The 22,715-nt window shown below is 35.8% G+C and overlaps 3 protein-coding genes and 1 long non-coding RNA gene across 7 annotated transcripts; 1 reads left to right on the forward strand and 3 right to left on the reverse strand.

Moving 5' to 3' along the window:
• Window positions 1-973: 973 nt before the first annotated feature.
• Window positions 974-2,769, forward strand: LOC149383369 (uncharacterized). Of its 4 annotated transcripts, none has more exons than XR_016301646.1 (5): window positions 974-1,080; window positions 1,168-1,280; window positions 1,395-1,707; window positions 1,805-2,179; window positions 2,295-2,769. It is a non-coding gene; the product is annotated as an uncharacterized LOC149383369 (long non-coding RNA). The 4 variants fall into 4 exon arrangements; XR_016301647.1 differs by lacking the exon at window positions 974-1,080 and having other exon boundaries at window positions 1,095-1,280; window positions 1,805-1,911; window positions 2,064-2,179; XR_016301644.1 differs by lacking the exon at window positions 974-1,080 and having other exon boundaries at window positions 1,095-1,280.
• A 3,996-nt stretch (window positions 2,770-6,765) lies between these two features.
• LOC149383370 (uncharacterized) lies at window positions 6,766-9,289 on the reverse strand. The gene is made up of 3 exons (XM_089627760.1): window positions 9,266-9,289; window positions 8,239-9,190; window positions 6,766-6,769 (listed from the first exon to the last, which is right to left on the reverse strand). Exons 1-3 carry the CDS (start codon window positions 9,270-9,272, stop codon window positions 6,766-6,768), a joined length of 963 nt encoding a protein of 320 aa, XP_089483886.1. The 5' UTR covers window positions 9,273-9,289.
• Window positions 9,290-9,430: 141 nt separating this feature from the next.
• Window positions 9,431-10,821, reverse strand: LOC149383371 (uncharacterized). The gene is made up of 2 exons (XM_089627761.1): window positions 10,779-10,821; window positions 9,431-10,485 (listed from the first exon to the last, which is right to left on the reverse strand). Exons 1-2 carry the CDS (start codon window positions 10,819-10,821, stop codon window positions 9,431-9,433), a joined length of 1,098 nt encoding a protein of 365 aa, XP_089483887.1.
• A 4,116-nt stretch (window positions 10,822-14,937) lies between these two features.
• On the reverse strand, window positions 14,938-18,210 carry LOC149383372 (Zinc finger C-x8-C-x5-C-x3-H type family protein). Its single transcript, XM_089628919.1, has 6 exons — window positions 17,233-18,210; window positions 16,863-16,973; window positions 16,584-16,712; window positions 16,195-16,461; window positions 15,355-15,603; window positions 14,938-15,234 (listed from the first exon to the last, which is right to left on the reverse strand). The coding sequence occupies exons 1-6, from the start codon at window positions 18,106-18,108 to the stop codon at window positions 15,022-15,024; spliced, it is 1,845 nt and encodes a 614-aa protein (XP_089485045.1). The 5' UTR covers window positions 18,109-18,210; the 3' UTR covers window positions 14,938-15,021.
• Between the last annotated feature and the right edge of the window lie 4,505 nt (window positions 18,211-22,715).

A 22,715-nucleotide genomic window follows, 5' to 3' on the forward strand; every position in this document is an offset into this window, starting at 1 on the left:
TAGCTTCAAGTGTACGACTCAATTTTCATTAGTCCTTAAGTTCGATTATATGACCAACTCAATTTTCTAGATCTTTCTGCAACACGAAATGGTCGAATCAATTTCTCTTTCCTTTCGTTGTTTAGGTCTTATGATACTGGACAAGTGGACATCGTTTTCATATATAAAGTCCCAACTGCATCTATGGTTCTTTTTAAAAAAAATGCTATTAGATTCAGTTTTTGAAAAAACCTGTTTCTTTTTTTCAAAAACTGATAGGTGTTTAGTAAACTGTTTATAAAACAGTTGTTGCTGATAACAAAAGTTGATTTAGCATTTGGTAAAATAAATTTATTATAGTAAAAAGACTAAAATAGACATGTTCTTAAAATTAAATAATAATTATTAATATGCTTATTTATATGCATATATGTGAATAATATTTTTTCTTAAAAAAAATCAAAGAGAAAAAAAAGATAACGTAACAAGACAAACTACTATTAGACTCCAACGACCAACAATATTCCAATAAAATGCACAAATCATTTTTGAACAAGTTTCACTCTTAGATAGAAAAAAGAGATGAGGCCGAGAAAAAAGTTATGTATTATGGTACAAAAATCCTCACAATTTACAAGCAGAGGTAGAATTTAAAATATCGTACTGGGCAAAATGCAGATGACTTAGAAACGTTTTGTACGAGGATATTACAATAATTTGTATAGCAAACTTAAAAACATTTTTTTTCCAAAAGATAGGAATCCTAGTTTTTCCATATCGTGTACAAAATCTAAAATCGCTTTTGAAGTTTTTTTGTACTAACAGTTTTTCCAAACACCGGATAAGCAATTTAGTTTTAGTTTTTTTTTTTTTTTTTCCTAAAAACAAAAACAGGGCTTTTTAATTTCAACCAAACGCATGCATTGTTTTATTTTTAAATTCTTTGTTTTATTTTTAAATTCTTTAACTTGCTTCCTCTGTTGGTTTACGACAATATAATTGTCTATCTTTGATAATGAAAATGTGTGGACCTTAGCAAGTTTGTTATTACTCAATGCAGGGGGACCCCCTATCATCTGCAGAGAATGCATCCAGGAAAGGGTAAGCATATCATATTTTCCAGCCTTCAAGTCTTCTCAATGAATTGGTATAACGTTTTTTTTTGGGTGCTTTTCCTCCGACTATAAGGATCTTCACCTATCTTTATTAGATAGATGACCATTCTCAAGCTTATTTTTAAGAGAAGCTGTAAACGTTAGCCTCGTCTTACATCGATGCATTGCTCATATGATCAATTTGGGGTAAGTAATTATTTATCCAAAAGAATTTAAATTTTTTTCCTTACGTATTTATAATAAGGATAAGTTTTTTTTATATTTTATTTTATTTATTTCTCACATTTGCTATGTGACTAGGTGGATTATTTACAGGGCACTCACTATTCTTCCAAAAGACAGAGACAATGGTGTTCGGCCCGATCGGAGTTCTTTTCTAGAAATAACCTCAAATTTGTACTTTGTTTGACTAATAATTTATATGTAAAAACAATTGCTCATCTACTTAATTAAAAATATGCATGCCTTTTTTCTTCCAATATATTCTTAATTATTTCTTGATTATTTTCGGCATGCATTATTTTCTCAATTTTTTTTATTCTTTTCCTTTTCGCATTTCTGTCTAGACATGCAAGATAAAACTTCAAATTCGTTGCTAGTCATTCCTCTGCAGGTTTGCTTTATTTTCTATTTCCAGAGACTCTTTATTTCCTTAGTTTTATTTTGATATTTAGATTCTTTTTTAACAAGGATCTATTTTATTGATGCAGATACACGAAAATGAAATAGTTTTTGAGCAATCAAATAGAGATGGAGATTGTTTACCTGGATCAAAACAATTATGCTCTACTGCTACGTTTTCTGCCTTCACTAATGGGTATACTATTTGCTTGTTTTTTTGTTATGTTTATTTTAACTATCTTTCGCTTTAATTTTGTACTGTTTATTTTACATGGAGTTTTTTTTAGAGAAGATGACATTCAAATTATTTTGGAGTTTGTATGCAAAACAAATCGCTTGATTTTACAGCTGAGGACAAATTGCTTCATGAATCTTCACTGCTCGATTGGCAAAGTGCTTTAATTATTTGGCTATGCAATCAAAGCTCATGTGAATGCAATAGTATGCTTCAACCTTTTGCGCATGTATGCTTTCTACAAATTATAGATTGATAAGGGTTTTGTTCTGACCTTTATTTTTTTTTCTTCATGAAATTTCTCTATTTTTATGGGTTTTTTTTTTTTTTTTAATATTTGGCAGAACAAATGAATCCAGTTGGTTGTGACATACAAGCATCCCCAAACTTTTTGAAAGCAATCAAACTTTGTAAGCATTGTGGAGCCATTAAATTTCAATATGAGCCACAAAAATTTTGTTGTTCATCCAGGCAGATTACTCTAGCTTCAAATGAACCCCCAAGACAACTGTATGATTTGTTTTATTGATCATCATTGGAAGCAGACAACTTCCGCCAATACATTAGAATCTAGAATCTTAGCTATGCTTTCACTTTATAGGGGTCAACTGGGATAAAAAAAACTAATGCAGCAACATTCGGGAATTTATACTTTTCGAATACAAAGCTAAAGTCATCATTGGATTAAACCATTATCTTTGGATGGCCAATCTCCTTATGCATTGCAACTGTATTTCATGATACAAACAATGATTTACATAATCACATGTAATATTCAGTACATTTGATGCCAAATGTGCTCCGAATTCTCTAAGATATTATGACAGATAATCCATATTCCGAATTCTCTGTTTGTATTAAGAATCAGCCCAGTCTTGATCAACGTGTATATAATGTGCCTTCAGTTTCGCAAGTTGTTGTTAGTGGGTGGACAATGGTTCATCTGGAGGTCATTTTAATAGAGATATTTTGGTACATGGTAGGGACAATAGCACCCATACAATTTCATCTGATAATGGGTGTTATGATCCCTTGCTATACCCCTTACTTTTTCCATTTGGCGAGGTTGGGTGGCATGTAGATATCTGTCGCAATTCTTCATCGATATCTATGAACAAAAGTTTTATTTGAATTGCGACAACGGGAAATCGATGAAAGATTAATAACTTATTTTTAATTACACTTGAATACAAGTTTTATCTAAGTCTTATTAACTTATTTTTAATTACACTTGGATAAAAGTTTTCTTGCTTAAGCTATCATTTGTCACATGAGCATTTTTTTTTTTAATCTTTCATGGGTTTTATTTGCAATTTAATTGACGAAATCAATTTTATAGGTCTGCGTGGGTCAAGGAAAAAATCAACGAGTCTCTTATCGAGATTACTATTGCTGCATATTTCAAATTAGGCCACATAAAAAATCTGTTGTGTTGAAAGTTGGTTGTCTGCTACAACAATACATTGTTGATATGTATTTCAAAATAGAAACTGATCGGCTGCGATTTTTCAGAATGAATCAAGCACACATTCGGTCTGATTTATACCGAAGACTTATTGATTACAGAAATTAGTCGAACTAAGCCACTTGAAACGTTGAAATTGTAATCTAACCAACGTTTCGTCCAAATTTTCACTCTAGCCAAAAATGATGATGTGTATTAGTTATGTAAGATGTTAATTACTATAATATCCTCTACTAGAATTTGCTTACAAAACTTGTAGCCCACGTGTGATCAACCAAAATTTTCGAAGTTAATACACGTGTATATAAAAAATTCTATATTTGGCAAAGTTTGTTATTGAGCGTTTTCTTATTTCTTTCTAATTTTTTGTTAATCTCCGCTGCTTTGTTAATTTCTGTTAATTATGGTAAATTTACATATATGCAGATAGAGATCGATGGTGTTATCAATTGATATTTCTTTCCTTTCATTTAATACGCATTTAATATGCTGTTATTCACAAGCCGATCAAATTTTCAATACGAATTTTTGAAGATAATACACGTGTATATATTTAGAATTAAAAAAATTATATATTTGGCAAAGTTGGTTATTGAGCGTTTATTTCTTTCTAATTTTTTTGTTAATCTTCGCTGCTTTGTTATTTTCTGTTAATTTTCGTTTATTTTATGCACGATAAGCTTCGGCTGACTGAAACGTTGGCTAGTATTTGGTTTCTATGATTTATGTTACATAAGGGTATTTTCGATATTTTCTAACCGTTTATTTCTGTAAATGACTAGATTACAAAATTTACCAAACGTTGACTACATCCTTAAAACCATGTTTGAAATTGGCCACGTTGCTAGATTACCCTATTGATTATATTTGCTTAGGTCATACCAAAAGCTTTCTCGATGCGATGACATCAGTGCAGAAGTTTGGCAAGCCAGACATCTTCCTTACGATGACTTGTAATCCTAATTGGCCTGAAATTCAAGAACAACTTGCTTCTTTTGAAAGTGCACAGGATAGACCTGATTTGGCGGCTAGAATATTTAGAGCGAAATTGGAGAAACTCAAAAATGATCTTATCAGAAGACAACTTCTTGGACATGTTGCATATGTATATGTTGTTGAATTTCAAAAGATAAATTGCCTCATGTTCACTTCTTACTCATTTTGAAAACAGGATCCAAGATCTAATTTCCTGAACAGGTCGATCGATTTGTATGCGCTCAAATACCCTCTATAATTGAACAATCATACTTGCATTCTCTTGTCGTAAAGCACAAGATTCATGGTCTGTGCGTTCCTATAAATCCAAATAATGTATGTATGAGGCAAGGGCACTACAAATATCATTTTCCAAAGCAATTCCTGGCAGTGGCACAACTCGGTTAAGATTCATACCTGTTGCACAAAAGAAATTCATTTGGCCCTATTGTGACAATACGTAAAAGGGATTTGGATAATAGATGGGTTTTTCCATACAATCCTTTCTTGCTTGCTAAATATGACTGTCATCTGAATGTAAAGTATGCTCAACTATTAAATCTGTAAAATATTTATACAAATATGTCTACAAAGAACATAATCGTGTGGCATTCTTATTGAAAATCTAATCATCCCCACAACGACATTGATGAAATTCGTGAGTTTCAAAAAGCACGTTGGATATGTCCACATGAAGCTGCTTTGAGAATTTATGGATTCATTCTAAATGAAATCCATCCTCACGTTCTTCCACTACTTATTCATGACGTCAGATGTGTTCTAGCTTTAGATGCTTCGGCTAAATCCATGTTGACAGAGTATTTTTTTTAAACCAAAAAAATGACAAAGCAAAACAACTTTTGTAGAAGGAAATTCATGACCATTTTGTTTGAAATAAGGGTGATAAGATTTGAAGTGAGAAAATAAAATTAATTTGTTATCGGTAGAATGGTGAAAGTGAATCCAGCTAAGGCGAACGCTATTACTTACGTTTGTTGCTCTCTCATTGTAAAGGTGCCACTTTATTTGAATCTCTACGCACTGTTAATTCTAATATGGTCACTTCTTATAGAGAAGCTTGTTTGATGCATGGTCTGGTTCTAGATGACAACCACTACGAAATTTGTTTTGAAGAAGCATGTTTATATGGAATGCCATTACAATTGTGCCGCCTATTTGTTATTATACTAGCATATTGTTCTCCAAAAAATCCATCCTCTATATATTTGGCTATTGGAAAACAACAGAAGGTATCTAATTTTTACATCAAGGCCTTGCTGAAAAAGAAGGTGAATGTTCTCAAAGAGGTATACTACATGCTTGAAACGTTGGGTAAAAATATTAATGATTTTTGTATTTTACCATATCACATAACTATTGATTCGTTTGAGAGAACAAACAAGCTTATTAGAGATGAGTAGGAGATCCCGATTTTCGATGAAGATTTTCGTGCAATCGAAAATATAAATCAAGAACAAAAGAAAATATTTTTGGAGGTAATGGATTGCATCAACAATGACACCTCAAGAACTTCTTTTTTCAATGGACCATGTGGAACGGGTAAAACATATTTGTATCGCACGTTGCTTGCTCATACAAGAAATAAAGGACTTTTTGCATTGGCTACAACATCGTCAAGTGTGGCTGCAGGTATTCTTCCAGGTTGACGCAAAGCGCAGTTTCGATTTGAGATACTTCTGAAAGTTGAAGAATGCATGCACTGTAATATAAGCAAGCAATCAAGCTAGCTACTTTGTTGCGAGCAACAAAACTTATTATTTGGGATGAAGCTCTAATGCTGCATCGATTTGTGATAGAATCTGTTGACAGGATGCTACAAGACATTACCACTTCAAAAGATTTGTTTGGTGGTAAAATTGTAGTTCTTAGGGGTGATTTTAGACAAGTTTTGTCTGTAATACCTCGAGCCTCTCGATTTGAAATTGTTGATGCTTCACTTGTGAATTCCTACTTGTGGCCTTCTTTTAAGTTTATGTTACAATAAAATATGCGAGCACGATTAGTCCCTAATTTTTTTGAGTTTCTTACAGAATGTTGGCAATGGGACCGAACCCACTGTTGGAGATGACTTTATTCAAGTTTCTTACTGGTCAACTTGAATTTTTCCTTATTCTCGCTTTTCAATTTAAAATGTTTTACATCAATTATGTTTTCCTTATATAAAAAATAATGACTACTGACTTTTATAAATTCTAAATTACACACAATTAATCGCGTGACGTGATCCCTCCTAGTGTGTGTGTGTGTATATATATATATATATGTATATATATATATATATATATGTATGTATATATATATATATATATATATATGTATATATAACGCTTTACGCTTGGATGAGCAACGTGTGTTCACCTTTTAATGCAAGATACGGTTAAATTGCAATTACGGCAATAACGATTTGATAACAAAGCCTCTTCATTAGGCACTCCCTTACAAATCCCATTTTCCTCTCCGAGCTTTTCTCCTTTTGCTTTCTTTTCTTTTATTATCTTATTATTGTTTTTCTTTTATATTCCCCGCTCTCTCTCTCTCTCAATTTGTTTTACCTGGTTAAAGTTCCTGCGGACCCACCATGGCATTGTTAAGGTTTTTTTTCTTTTTCTTTTCCATTTTCAAGGAATTCGATATATGTATGTATAATGTATCCTTTGTGTGATCGGTTTAATATGTTTCTTTCGTGAGATAATAAGCATATCATATGTTTTCTTAACATAAGGAACCTCTTTTTCTTTCTGAAAGAATAATAATACTTTGATCCATTACAATGAAAGAGTGTTATTCGGGACAATATTGATTAGTTTCTATAATTTTTATGGTAGTTTTAATAGATTTCGGTATGATTACGGAATATGAATCTCTGCATAAAATTAAGTGACAAGCGGTGTTTTGAGGAGATACAATTACAATTTTTGCAAAAATAATTTCCATTTAAAACCATGCATGGCGCTATACAATTCACAAGTTTTTTTCCTTATTATTGACCATCAGCTTGAACTTTATACTTTCAACTATTTGAGCGTTTAATCGTGATATTGAGATCCTAAACCCTCCTATTAACTTAACAAAAATGGATCGATTTTATCATTATCATACATCGAAACTATCTTTCAAATGGATGCATTACTTACGATTATCATTGTAACTTAGAACATGCTATCTACTATTTAATTCATTATGACTATTAGTCGAACTAAACCACTTGAAACGTTGAAATTGTAATCTAGCCAACGTTTCGTCCAAATTTTCACTCTAGCCAAAAATGATGACGTGTCTTAATTATGTAAGATGTTAATTACTATAATATCCTCTACTAGAATTTTCTTACAAAACTTGTAGCCCACGGTTGATCAACCAAAATTTTCGAAGTTAATACCAAGGATCGAAATACCGTTACCGTTACCGTTCCGAGCCTTCGAATTTACTGGTAACCGCCCGTACCGTAAAGGAGTACCGGGGGAAGCGAGAAAAAAAAAGGAAACCGGTACCGTTGAACTTACCGTTACCGTAGAGGAATACCGTCAAATACCGGTATTTACCGAGGGGAATTCAGAAAAGAAATATACAAAAAAACATACAAAGTACGTAGGATAAAATTCATAAAATTAAAAATAGTGTAGAATGTTTCAACACAATACGAAATTACAAACACAACAAAAAGTAAGTTTAATAACCAAAATGATAAAGTTCAACACAATCCACCAAATACTATTGTTCAACAAATTCAACATAGGAGGGATACAAATGACTACTCAAAGCGACCGTATGCAGCGGTCATACAGTAATCATACCAAGTCATGTAATGAGCATATGCACTAAAGTACCTGTTCAAGTGATAGTCGTACTCATACTGAGATGAACCAACAGTCATGGAGTGGAGGGGATAACCTGGAACTGGTTGCACCGTTTCGGGAGCGTAACTTGATGCATAGGAGTCCTGGTAGTTGTAACTGGAAGATCCGTCATCATAAGATGACTCTGTGCCTTGAGGACCAATTGATACCGATCCGAAGTTGTATGACAAGTCATCAACGTCATTGCTAGACGTAAATGACATGGCATCATTCATACCTCCGCCCTGACCTCCGCGCCTGTATCCTGAATCAAAAAAGGCAGGGTGATGAAGACGATCAAAATCTTCTTGCGATGGTGCGTATCCAAGTTGAGAACCGCCGACATCACCAAATGAGGTGCCTCCAGCAGTAAAGGAACCCCCAGACCGATAGGAACCTCCAGCACCTCCCTCTGATCCACCGTCACCTGCACCTCCACCTGCTCCGCTTGATCTACGGCTTGAACCTCCGCCATCTGAATCCGAACTGTCTCCGGATCCGCGTTGAGGTTGGACATCCTCGTTCACCACTCGATCCGGATCAACTCCATGCTCTCGAGCCGCTTCAGCTACTGCCGGATCCGGGTTCTGGTTGACGTCGTCCATGTGAACTTCGTCAATCCAGCGGAGCATTTCGTCGTCTCCCTCATTGTCGTTCCCCGAGCGTTCGAAAGCTCGTTCGATGATATCCAAAGGATCCAGGGGGTTGAGGTTGTTGTCGTGAATCCGAGTTGCTTCTCGGAGCTGCAACTTCATGTTGTATGAGCAGAAAACAAGCTTCTCGAGTCTGCCGTACGCTAGACGGTTCCTTTGTTTTGTGTGGACGAGGGCAAATGTACTCCAATTCCTCTCACAAGCGGAGGCGGATGCAGTTTGTGACAAAATTCGAATAGCCAACGTCTGTAAAGTCGGGGTCCAATTTCCGTAAAGCTCCCACCACTCACCTGCAATCATGTGACATAAATCATATCATGTCATTTATTACCATTCCATGACATAGTTAATGGCTTAATGCATACAATTCATCTCACAAGCTTACTTGCACAAAGGGTGCCTCGTGCCGAAACAGCACTTCTTTGTGAGAAGTCCCCCTCGAGCGCCTCGAAATGCGATTAACTGTAATTAGAAAATCAAATAAGACTCATATATTCATAATGTGATATAGCTTGTAACAATTTATAGTTTTATACCTCTCTCCCAAGAGTTGACCCATCAAGATCCGAATGCAAGAAGTCGAACACCCTTGTCACAGCGGCCATGTGGGTATTGTCCATGTGGATATCCGGGTTAAACAGCAACTTTGGATTTAGGAAGAAAGCTGCAATGTGTAGTGGATGTTCCATTTGAGTACTCCATCTGTGGTTCACGATGTCGACAACCCATTTCTTCCCACTCATCGCTTCCAACTTCTTTCTCATCTCGTGGAAGACGTAGTATAGTAATCCCATCGTGGGATGCACCTCAGTGTCCACTAATCGAAGAGTGGTGTACATCGGCTCGAATATGGCACACACTTCGTCCACCGAATGCCAGAATCTGGGATTTAAACAAGTCTCGGATATGGATGTACCTGTAGGAGTTGCACTCAATTTGGAATCATCCCACCATTGACAACTGAACATCGTCCTCAACGCAGCTCTCTTCTCTCGGAGACTTCTGAGAGCTAGGTAGTTTGTGGCAAATCTTGTTGCGCCGGGACGGATGATTTCACCTGGGGATGTCTCCCGTAACTTGGACAACACAGTGTCGTGGTTGTAGATGAACTTAGTCGCATCCCTCGCAGATTTGATAGTTTGCTTAACACTATCTCTCTTCCCAATATCTTCAAACATCAGATCTAGACAATGTGCAGCGCAAGGTGTCCAGTACACATGGTACTTGCGTTGTAATTTCAACCCGGCACTCCTGTAGTTCGAACCATTGTCGGTCACAACTTGGACGACATTCTGTTTTCCGATTTTTTTGAGCGCTGACCTCAATATTCCGTAGATGTACTCCCCTGTTTTCGTATGCTTTGATGCATCAACGGACTTTAAGAACACCGTTGCACCAGCACAATAAACCATAATGTTTATGATGCTCAGTCTGGTCGGCCCCGTCCAACCATCAGTGAGTATGGTGCAGCCGTATTTTACCCACCGCTTTTTTTGTTCTTCAAGGTAGTTCTCTGCGTCTGCAACCTCCATATCGAGGTACTTGTTATGAATTTCATACGGAGTTGGTATAGGAACGCCTGGACCTGCAATATGCCAATATACATCATGTTAACGTTTCAAGAACACATGCGACTCGAAAATATGAAAAAAAATTAATTATCACGAATTGAGGATTACCTAGGTCTTGAGCGGACGCTATCATGTTTTTGAACTCATGCGAGGCGGCCTTACTCGCCGGCACATGTTGGTGAACAAAGAATTTTGTTATGTGTCATCCGAGCCACGTTCTCTTCTTCGGATCCACGATCTCATCAATTTTTGTTTGCTTCGCACTCGCTGACTTATATAATGACGGAGCAGCTGGTGGAGATTTTGCCGTAGAACCACTGCCGGGCCCCGACATCATCCGAGCCTCTCATTCCGTCTGCGCCGCCTCTTGTCTTGACCTCTTCATAATTGCTCGTAATTGCGCTTCGTATGCTTCTTCGTTTGATTCTTCCCCGCCAACATTTTTAGTCAATGTCTTTTGAAGCGTAGATTCCAACGACTTTTTGTTCTTCTTTTTTACGACATTGCCTTGAAGTAAAGCTTGCATCTCTTCTCTCACTTCAGGAGGGACTTTCTCACAGAATTTGACACTCCTCGTTGGGTCTACATGGGCTAGGTGGTTTTTCACTCTCGTGATGCCGCCACCTCCCATAATGTGCTCGCAAAATATGCACTTGTGGCCGCTACTTTTCCCGGGAATAGGTGTGCAATACTTCCTAGCTGGGTCGGGGGCCGACATTCTTGCAACTTGTAATCTACAAATGAACAAATAACATTTACACAATATCACTAACTAATTATCAACTTGTAATATACACAAACTCTAAAATTAAAATTATCAAATAATTCGGATTAAATCCAAAAAAATTACAAACATCAACACAAAATTTCTAAAATTAAAAACAAGTCACAAAATTTCTTCATAAATCAATAAACAAGTTCATCATAACCTTAATCATCACTAACTAATCACAAAATTATCAAATAATTCGGATTAAATCCAAAAAAATTTCAAACATCAACACAAAATTTCTAAAATTAAAAACAAGTCACAAAATTTCTTCATAAATCAATAAACAAGTTCATCATAACCTTAATCATCACTAACTAATCACAAAATTATCAAATAATTCGGATTAAATCCAAAAAAATTTCAAACATCAACACAAAATTTCTAAAATTAAAAACAACTCACAAAATTTCTTCATAAATCAATAAACCACTTCATCATAACCTTAATCATCACTAAATAATCAAAAAATTACCAAATAATTCGGATTAATTACAAAAAATTAGAATCATGAACACAAACCTTAAATCAACACTACATTTAAGTTCACAACTATCAATTTATACTTAATCTTCAAAAATTATCAAGAAATTTCAAGTTTTAAACTCAAAATCATCAAAAAATAAAATTTGGCCGGGAAATGGACCGGGAAAGGAATTACCGGCGGGATCTGGGAATATTTGGCCTTCGGCGCGTCGGGAACTTGGCGAGACGGCGGGATCCGGTCGGGAAGCTGGCAAATCTGGTCTGAGTCGCGGTGGTTTTTGAGCTCCTTCTTCCCGTCCCAAATGAAGATATTTTTAGGTAAACCGGGTATTTATACCCGGTTTTGTTTTTTTTTTTTTAACTGGACCGGACCGGGAAGTGGGAATCGGGTTCCCACCCGGATCCCGGTCCGGTTCCCCCGGAACCACCGGAAAACTCCGGTTTTGGTGGTTCCGGTGCCGGGTAGCTCCAAAAAGGGGGAACCGGACCGGTTCCCGTCCGGTTCCCCCGGTATTTTAAACCTTGGTTAATACACGTGTATATATTTAGAATTTTTAAAAAATTCTATATTTGGCAAAGTTGGTTATTGAGCGTATATTTCTTTATAATTTTTTGTTAATCTCCGCTGCTTTGTTAATTTATGTTAATTATGATAAATTTACATATGTGTAAGTAGAGCCGATCAATACCCACCAGTTTGAAGCTGTCGATGGTGTTATCAATTGATATTTCTTTCATTTCCTTTAATACGCATTTAATACGGTGTTATTTGCAAGCCGATCAAATTTTCAATACGAATTTTCGAAGTTAATACACGTGTATATATTTAGAATTTTAAAAAAATTTCTATATTTGGCAAAGTTGGTTATTGAGCGTATATTTCTTTCTAATTTTTTGTTAATCTCCACTGCTTTGTTAATTTCTGTTAATTTCCGTTTATTTTACGCACGATAAACTTCGGCTGGCTGAAACGTTGGCTAGTATTTGGTTTCTTGCCCACCAGTTTGAAGTTGTCGATGGCGTTATTAATTGATATTTTTTTCCTTTCCTTTAATACGCATTTAATACGGTGTTATTCAGAAGCCGATCAAATTTTCAATACGAATTTTCGAAGTTAATACACGTGTATATATTTAGAATTTTTAAAAAAATTCTATATTTAGCAAAGTTGGTTATTGAGCGTATATTTCTTTCTAATTTTTTGTTAATCTCCGCTGCTTTGTTATTTTATGTTAATTTTCGTTTATTTTATGCACGATAAACTTCGGCGGACTGAAACGTTGGCTAGTATTTGGTGTCTATGATTTATGTTACATAAGGGTATTTTCGATATTTTCTAACCGTTTATTTCTGTAAATGACTAAATTACAAAATTTACCAAACGTTCGCTACATCCTTAAAACCATGTTTGAAATTGGCTACGTTGCTAGATTACCCTATATTATATGCATTTATGTATCTTTGGACATCGTGATTTTAACACAAGTACGTGTGAGTGTGTACTCATTGCATTCATGCAATGAGATGTATAAGTCTTAACAAACAAAAAAAGTGCAGATCGAATACTCGAGGGAATATATCAAGAGATTTTAATTTATATGTGTAATAATTGGTCAAATTCTGTTTTTATGTCTAAAGTTGCTAAGTCTTGACGGTATGCAATTTTTTTTTTCAAAGAGTAAAGTGAGGCCCGGTGTAGTGCATATGACAGTAAAAAAGTATAGTTGTTATAGTATTAATAATGAATAAGTGATTTTAAAATCCACATTTTTGTTGTTGTTTTTAGGGATGATCTGTACAAATAGGAGTTTTTTTTTATGAGGTAAACGGTTGAGTAGATTGAGATTGATCTTGTGTTTTTAGGGATGATCTGTACAAATAGGAGTTTTTTTTATGAGGTAAACGGTTGAGTAGATTGAGATTGATCTTGTAATTGATGAAGACTGACTAGCTAATTGAGACGCATAAAATACCATTCCGAAGTCCTTAGGAATCTTGGGAAATGCATTAATGCTCAACATTTTTTTTTTCATTTTTCTCATAAATATATAGATTTATAGGATTGCACTATAACAAGAAAAATCATATGGGTTGTCGGGGTTATTTATTTCAGCAGGAAAAAGGAAGGGCATTGCCAAAATTTGGAGAGTGGGATGTGAACAACCCAGCCTCAGCTGAAGGATTCACAGTGATATTTAACAAAGCCAGAGATGATAAGAAGACTAATATTTCCACTCCCTCTGTTGTCAAAGTCAACACTCCACAGAAGATCACAGAAAACAACCACCCTCAAAAGAAAGTTGAGACCCACCACAAGGTATATTATTTAGCCTATCACAAAAAGCAAAAATTATATATTCAATTTAATCATGCAAAACCCATCATGCATGTCTTTATTTTATTTATAATATAATGTTATGTGAATTCTTAAATGCAGAGGAGATGGTTTTGCTGCAGTTAAAAAAAGTTGCATCTGCATTTTGGAGCATCATATAGAGCGTGTGATCTTGCCTGAAATGGGTTGAACAGAAAACCCCTTTTCAATTAAGTTTTATTATGTTCATATAAGGTTGAATTCTATATGTTCTACTGGACTTAGTTTGGTCTTCACCGCGGGGGTGTCTGTGTGTTTAATGCCATGATTTTTTTTAACGTTTCTGTTACAAAATTTGAATGAAGGTGAACAGACAGGACTGTATTCTGTTGAAAATGGCTTCATTAATTGATAGAAGTTACAACCACGCGGTTTTCATTAATTACATAGCAGATAGCTTTACTCATTTTTTTCTTCTTCCTCATTTTAAAAAACTAGTGGAGCTTGAATAAAATATACTATACTTTTGAACATTCAAGAAAAGGAAAAAAGTGCTTCATACACTTCCACCAATTAAGGCTAAAAAGTCAAGCCAGAGAAAATTTTGAGTTTTGCAAAATTTATTTTTGGAGGACAGCTTTACATCAACGACACTGCTTTCATACGCAACGCAAGCACAATTAGGTGATAATGAGATTTTTTTTAAAACTAATAAAAGCTTTTTAGACTTCAAATTACTTCGTTAAACCAAGTAAGAACCATAATTTACATATTCAGTTTCAGTATATGATTTGGTTAACTTTAAGATGCTTCTACATAATCTTTAAAAAGTGCCATCCTCTGAAAAGCTTGTGGCAGCTTGAGCCAGGAAGGAAAAAAAAAAGTTAAAAAAAAAAAAAAAAAAAAAAAACAACTTGAAAACGAAAGGAAATTACAATTCCTTGGTAACTCTATATTCACGACCTAACAGCAGAAGATAATTCATGACCAACCTACAGCTGAATCGATCTCGCTTCTGCTTCCACTCCTGGCCATTCCCGGTCCTTCCATTCCCAACGAGAGACCACCGTACATGGGTTGATTCTCTCCTCCTGATACAGTCAGATTCGGCGCCAACGGTGAATGATCATACTTACATGCCGGCCCATATTTGCATATCCCGTATCGGCTGTAGTGAGCGCAGATATTTTGATCCTGAAATTCAATAAAAAATAAGAAACTAGTCATGGATTGGTAAAATAGAAAAAAAAAAAAAAAAAAAAAACAATGTCTGTTGCTTCATTTGCTATGTAATCTTAGGAATTGCGTCATTACCGGTCTTAAAGGAAGACCCTTGTCGCTGAGAGTACAAGAGGTGAAAATCGAACCCCTGTTTTTCGGGTGGTTATATTTGCAGTAGTACCGGAATTTGCAGTCCCCGGTTTTCAAGAAGAAGCTGCAATCTGGTTGGCCAGGTCGTTCGGGATAGTCCTCGGCTTGGTTTTGGGGTGAATGGTGATTGTTCATCGTGTATGCAGAAGAAGGAGGAGGCATGTTCCTTTCAGGTGGTAGAAATACAGGAGCCTATTTATATATATGACATAAATACCGAGCAAAAATTAAATACCCCCATTAGAACCATTACAATCATCTGTGATAGAAAGAAAAGAAAAATAAAGAAAAAGAGATAATATAAATATTTTGGTTTCAGCTATTGAATCAGTATTTTGTCCAACCATGTAAAGCCTTCTATTCATCCCTGTATTGAATCAGTATTTCCTTCATAACATCTTCCTGAAGATTTAACATCTACTGTTAATTCTCTAAATATGCTCTTACCATTTTAGTATCAGCTTAAGGATCATACATGAAAATAGCCACTATTTTATTGGTGTGAAATAAATGATTAGTGGAGGGAAGGGAAGAAATATCAGGCACAAGTATCCAAAACGTTAGAAAGTAAATCAAAGAAAACGAAAAAAAAAGAAGAAAAAAAGAATATGAGAGTTAAGTTTGTATGCAAGAACAGCGGAAAGTGTAAACTAGTTTAGAGAAGCTCATGTCCCTTGAAAATCCCTCTTAAAGACTTGGTAATGAGATCAAACATCCGAATAACTAATAAAAAACATAAAAAAAAAAAAAAAAAACTGAGTGTCAAAACAGAACAGGAAATACCTGATACCCATTCCAATCAGAGTTTTGGGACGGAGGAGCCATCAGTGGAACAAATGGAGCCGGCGGAGTCTCATTCATGGATCTTGGTGAAGACCAAGAAGGTCCTATAGTGGATTGTGATCCACCTTGTAATGGAACATGGGCGTTATTATAACCAGTCGGGTTTTCTGATCCCGTTTCATCGGTGGGATCAGGATGACTAAACCTGCAGTGCACTCCATACTTGCACGATCCTGTTCGCATATAGAACATGCATTCTTTTTCCCCCTGTGATAATTGGTTAAAAAAAAAAAAACGTCAAACAAAATATAGACCTCGGATTTGGAAAGCTTGATAAAGACGGGTCGACTCTCAGCGGTGGATATACATATAAAAAGAGAGAAAAATACCACTCGCAATGGCAGACCCAAAAAGTTATAATCGAAGGCTGGAACTAAAGCTGGAGCCACCTTTGCTCGGGGGTCGTGGAGATTTTTACAAGATTTTCCGTATTTACACCCTCCTGATCTCAAATAGTACTGCAAAGAACACCAAAGATTCATGGTGACAAACAGTTGATGAACATGAAGTAAAAGAGGACACTCATTAAATACTTTTAAGTGACAATGCCTAAGCGACAAAGAACAACCGATCCCGGATGAAATTTAACTTAAAATGAAGTATCGAACCTTGCACTCTGATTGCCTCAAAGGCTCTGATTGCATCAAAGGATCTGATTGACTACAAGGCTTCTCTGAAGTATCCTCTTTTTCCTTTTGTCTAACCCTTTCCTTAGCAGGCTTCGATATTAACCAATAGAACACAAGAAAGAGATTAAAATATAATAAAGTTAGTACAGCGAATGAGAAATCAGATTCATTAAAAAAATTTACAACACCCTAAAAGATATAAGCCAAATAAAGTATCAATTGGCAATGAAACATCTTGATTACAGAATAAAATGACCCGAAAATTGGAACTTTCCTTCATGAAAACCAAACGTTCTACATATTAGCAAAAAAAAAAAAAAAAAAAGAGATTGAAAGAGAAATGGCATACCTGCTGATTAGGTTTCTTTCGAGCCGGGTGATTGAACTTGCAATGCATTCCGAACTTGCAACTCCAAGTCTTTAGGTAATAGGCACAATCCTCAGCTTCAGGTCTCACCGGATATTGAAACCTCTTCGGTCCGGATCTCTCGGCTCTCTTCTCCGACTCATGGCCGCCATTTTTCACCTCTTGATCCTCCTCCACACTCTCGCCCTCAATCTTTGGAGCCTCTTCGTTCCCTTCGTTGCTTTCGCTCCGGCTTTGGAGTCCCTCGGCTTCAGGTCCCACCGGATATTGGAAATTTTCCGGTCCGGATCTCTTGTCTGTGTTCTCCTCTGGCTCATCGCTACGATTTTTGACCTCGTGATCCTCCACAGTCACGCCTTCAGCCTTCGGAGCCACTTCCTTACCGTCGTCGCTTTTGTGGTTTCCGAGTCCCTCGCCGACGATTTCTTTCTCGGCCACTAAGTCGCTTTCCTCTTCTTTCTTCTTCTCTTCCGATCCCTCATCGTCTTCAATAGACTCTTCTGGAGCCTCGTCTCTCTCCTTATCTATCAACTCTCGATCATTCTCATCCACTCCCTCATTTCCGCTTCGTTCTTCGATTCCTTCTTCTCTCTTCGCCTCCGAGCCGGACTTCGAAGAGCCTTCGCTCTCTTTCAACACCAAGCTCGCAAATTGCTCGCGGAGGGCGAGATCGAAAGCCATGGAATCGGAATCGTGATCGGAGGAAGCTCGGGGCTCAGGAAACCCTAGCTTCGCTTCCGCTCGGTTGTGGTCGGAAATTTTGAGATCGATATCGCCATTGTCGGAGAGCAGAGGTTGCTGCAAGGCAAGCTCGGACGAGCCTGTTGTTTGGACGGAGCTATCTTCAGAGACCTCCATTGATCTCCCTCCACATTTCAAAACCCTAACTTGCAGAGAGACAGGTGAGAGAGCAAGCACAGATGTTTAATTATAAATGATTTATTATTCTATATAAGTGCATAACAGTATAAGTATAACCTGTTTTGGTGCGAAAATCAGAGAGTAAAGTAATATATATAAAAAAAAAATGAAAGGTAATCAGAAATGGAAGTTTTTTTCGCTCGAATGAAAAACATGTGATTGCATATAGTATTTATTAGCAGTGGTACAAAATAGAAATCTCATGTATCTATAATTCTATATCTATGTTTAGCATAAAATGCAATAGTCATGAAAAACATGCCAACCAAGCCTAATTTTTTAATACGTGTGTAAGAAGATCAACGAGTTGTTCATTGTTTATATTAATTAATCTTGGCCAGTAGTGCCACCTACTATGTAATCTTGGCCGATAGTGCCACATGCGCTTTGCACTGCTAATAAATCATGTAATCCTGACCGACAGTGCCTCTACTAAAAAAAAAAAAATTACGTTAATTTTCTAACGCTAGAGAGAATATTATATTTCGGCATGTACTATTTTTCATACTATTAAATGGGGTGAAAAAATATCCAATAATCTTTCCTTTATCTTCTTTTTGAAGGGATTTAACGCTTTTATTCTGTTTTGTTTTCTTTTCCTTCTTCTATTTATTGGTGTATTTCGATTAAAAAGAGCCGTATATGCTTATTCCTTTCAGAATTCGGGAAAAACCGGATGAAAACTGGAGTTTTGGAGAGTCTAGATACTGATTCGTAATCGTGCTTTTACTTGAAAATTGTGATAAAACGGGCAAAAACAGTCCGATTTTTCGGTTCATGAAATCCGGCTTGCTTCAGTGCCATGGTACTTAAGAGGAAATCAGGATCAAAATTCAAAAACGGATAGGGAAAGATAAGAAAATTTTCCTTCGCTGAGTTATAAGATACATGACACGGACTTTTTATTTTATTTTAAATATGACTCAATATATCACTATTTAATGCAAATAACACGTAACAGTAACATTATATCAAGCATTTTAGAATCTAATTTCTTGGCAGATAGACCTAATTATTTTTACGTACATATTTTTTTTTTTTTTACTAAATATGTACATATAAGCTAACATATCTTTAAAATTTATTTATATTGTAGTATAATGTTTGGCAGATAGGCCTAATTAATTTAATTTTGTATCTCTTCTTAATGGTGTATATATTGAAAATTATTGTGTATTCATTTGTTCATTGAATACTTTTCGGTAAATCCGGTATTTGATGGTTTACCACGACGGTAATAGTAACAACAAAATATGAGTCCCGGTACAACGGTGTTACGAATATTTGAATTAGTCCTCTCTGTTTGTTATTAAATCCCTAGAGACTAGGAGTTGGTTTCATATATATTAGCTAATAAACGTGTAAGAAATGTGCTATATAAAGAGAGTCTGTATCTATTCAAAATATATCATTTTAATAAAATTCAGCAGTGTATATCAAGTTATTCTCTCATTTAATTGCTTTTATGGTATCAGAGCATCAAAAACAATTTATTGATTGAGATACTCTCATTCCATATGGAAAACAATGGAGTAAGCAAAGACGGTTTGGAAAGATCCCTCTGATGCTGGCCTCTATAAGAGAATGCTTTCCAAATATCGTTTTTACGATTTTTTTTGCAGACCTAAATGCCTCTCATGATGATGTTCATGGAAGAATTCTCGGCTTGAAGCCGCTGCCTGTCATTGATGTTATCTTTGCTGAGATTCTCTGTGAGGAACATCGGAGAAAAATTATGCTTGGCCCTTCGAGTGTCTGGGAATGACCACGCTGCCATTTGAGGTATCGACGATGGTTGCTCGCCGCTCCGACTCAAAAGGATCAAAGAAAACCCCTCTTTGGTGGGATCACTGTAATCATCCTCACCACACCAAAGCCACTTGTTGGAAAATTCGTGGAAAGCCTGCATATTGGGTTCCTCGCAGCCAAAGATCAAGCGATTCCCGCTCTCAGTCAACTGGGCAGAAATATGATTCTTCTTCTTATGATGCAGTTTTTTCTAAAGCCTAGATGGATATTTTGGCCAACTTCTTTCCACTTCTACCTCGGTTATGGCTCATAATAAAATCTCGCCACCACAAGATTTTAATGGTGAGTTTTGAATTGTTGATTCCGGTGCTTCTGAACACATGTCAGGCGCTCGCTCTCTTGTCTCATCTTTAATTCCTTATTCTGGAAATCACTTTGTAATTATGGCCGATTAGTCTTATTCTCCCGTTACAGCCATTGGAACTATCCAACTTAGCCAAACAATCACTTTACAAAATTTCATGTTCGTTCAAAAACTTTCATACAATCTGATTTCGGAACTGTCATACAATCTGATTTCGGAACTGTCATACAATCTGATTTATGTCCATAAAATCACAACTGATTCCAACTGTTTTGCTTACTTCTCTCCTAAATATTTTGTTTTCCAGGACTCGGTCTCGAGGAAGACGATTGGGCGTGCTAAAGAGAACTCTGGGCTATATTTTTCTTTAACACTATCTCCTCGTGTTACATTGTCCACACTTCCATTACCCTAAGTCGTCAAGAAAAAATAGTTCGTCTCCGTCAAAGGCTTGACCACCCAAGTTTTTCATATCTAAAGCGTTTGTTTCCCATGTTATTTCATTATGAAGATGTTTTCTGTGTGAAATGTGTTAGTTTTCAAAACACACTCGTCTTTCTTTCCAATTCGTAACTATCATGCATCAAAGTCCTTTTTCTTTAATCCGTAGTGATGTTTGGGGTCCATCCTGTATCCCTTCGATCACTAATAAAAGAAGGTTTATTTCTTTCATTGATGATCATTCTCGTGTTACTTTGATTTATCTCTTACGTGACAAAATTGAAGTTATGCCTATTTTCGAACAATTCCATACCATGGTACGTACTCTGTTCAATTCCCACATAAAAAATTTGTTGGCATTGATGCCCACAAGAAGAGTAATAGTTGATGCTTATATGCATTTGATGTAATAAAGTCTCACGATGACTCTTGCTTGTAACTGCTGAATAATTAATAAAGAGTTGAAACTTTCATTCATTCTTCCTTGTTTGTTTGAAGCTTTATGATAAACCTTAGTCTTTAGTGCTTAAACAAACCTAACAAGTAACAACAAATGAAGAGTCAAATATAGATTTGCATGAACAAACTATTCATGCTTTGCTTAAAACAATATATTCACAATCTAATTATCAAAGGGCCATTGATCTCAGTATGATTGTTAGGAGAACCTATGATGTCTGGTTATGAGACATCAAGAGTTGGAGACTCTAAAGTTCTTCCTAGGTACCTTATGAAGATACTGAATTAACCAGTGCACTTCTAGAGACAGTATAAGAACAAACCATTTAACCTCTTCTGTCTCAAAGTCACTATGTATGAATTGCATCATGCTTACCTCAATCCTGAAATGAGACATGTCATTTCATAGCTTACATACTCTGATTTGGGAAAGTCAGAGTTCTAGATTCACTATGTCATGAACAACTTTGTGAAGATCTCATAGATATGGAATTCATGTACAAGATTGCTAAAATGCAATGTATATCACCTCATGCTTTTTTTCTTGGAATGTGAATAAATGAACTGGCCAGTGCCCAAAATGAGTAATAACTCTTTTCGATGAATCAATGTGACTTGTTAGCTCCTCGTCGATATATTGTTTCTAACTTATTCACAAGTGACAAAGGAGTTGAGGAAATAACAACTAGAAGGGTAAAATGGTAATTTTATAAATCTCATCTAGTTGATGATATTCATGAAGGGTAAATATAGATAATATTCAATGGATCCACTCATCACAATTATGTAGAATTTTGAGTAGAAAACATATTCATTTGAACCGAGAGATTTTCAGTGTCAACTCTTTAGTGGAGTCAGTTGACATTAAGCTAGAACTTGGAAAAGGTTTGTGAACTTTTGTGTCCAAGCATGCTAGCTCAAGCTTTGTTCATTTGGATCCATGAGGCCACTACCGCAAGTCATTAGAGTAGGATTTGTTAAACTATTAGCTAAGTCAAAACAAGTTCAAGTGTTGAACTAGACGAATTTTACGAAAATTGTCTAAAGGATAATTTTGTCCATAAGGACATAAGATGGTATCAATGTCAAAATAAGATTTTGGACATTGTCATATGATGATAATGTAAATGATCCACACGACCAACATTGGGTTTTGAGCCTTAAGGATTTAATTTCATTTTATGGAATTTTATGTGAAAATTCTACATGGGATTTTCTTGTATTGTCATCAATAGAAAAGAGGAAATTGTTTTGTGGATTGATGTATGAAGATACTGGCCGAAAGGAAAAAAGAGGAAATAAATTTATAGCATGAAGCTATGTGTTGGACGTCCAAGCCATAGCGGAAAAGGGAAACAACTTTCCAACCTTGGTATTATCATATGATCGGAATGCGAAATAAAGATTGTGCTCATGAATATGTGATATTCAATAGAAACGAGAAAAATAACTCTTCAAGGCAATCCATTCTCCTATAAATACCACACATCATTCACAATGTTGAAATAAGTTTTTGAGATTGAGAGCTTCT

The sequence above is a fragment of the Urtica dioica genome, chromosome 10 (genome assembly GCF_054948205.1).
Source record: "Urtica dioica subsp. dioica isolate 48M chromosome 10, U.dioica_male_clone48M_v1_H2, whole genome shotgun sequence".
Taxonomy (NCBI): Eukaryota; Viridiplantae; Streptophyta; class Magnoliopsida; order Rosales; family Urticaceae; genus Urtica; species Urtica dioica.

Coding starts and splice junctions, on each gene's coding strand:
- LOC149383371 (XM_089627761.1), bottom strand. CDS start 10,821: ATGAGAGGCTCGGATGATGTCGGGGCCCGGCAGTGGTTCTACG. Junction 10,486..10,778: donor GGCCCGGCAGTGGTTCTACG/GCAAAATCTCCA, acceptor GGCATATTGCAG/GTCCAGGCGTTCCTATACCA.
- LOC149383372 (XM_089628919.1), bottom strand. CDS start 18,108: ATGGAGGTCTCTGAAGATAGCTCCGTCCAAACAACAGGCTCGTCCGAG. Junction 16,974..17,232: donor GAAAGAAACCTAATCAGCAG/GTATGCCATTTC, acceptor TTAATATCGAAG/CCTGCTAAGGAAAGGGTTAG. Junction 15,235..15,354: donor AGGGTCTTCCTTTAAGACCG/GTAATGACGCAA, acceptor ATTGAATTTCAG/GATCAAAATATCTGCGCTCA.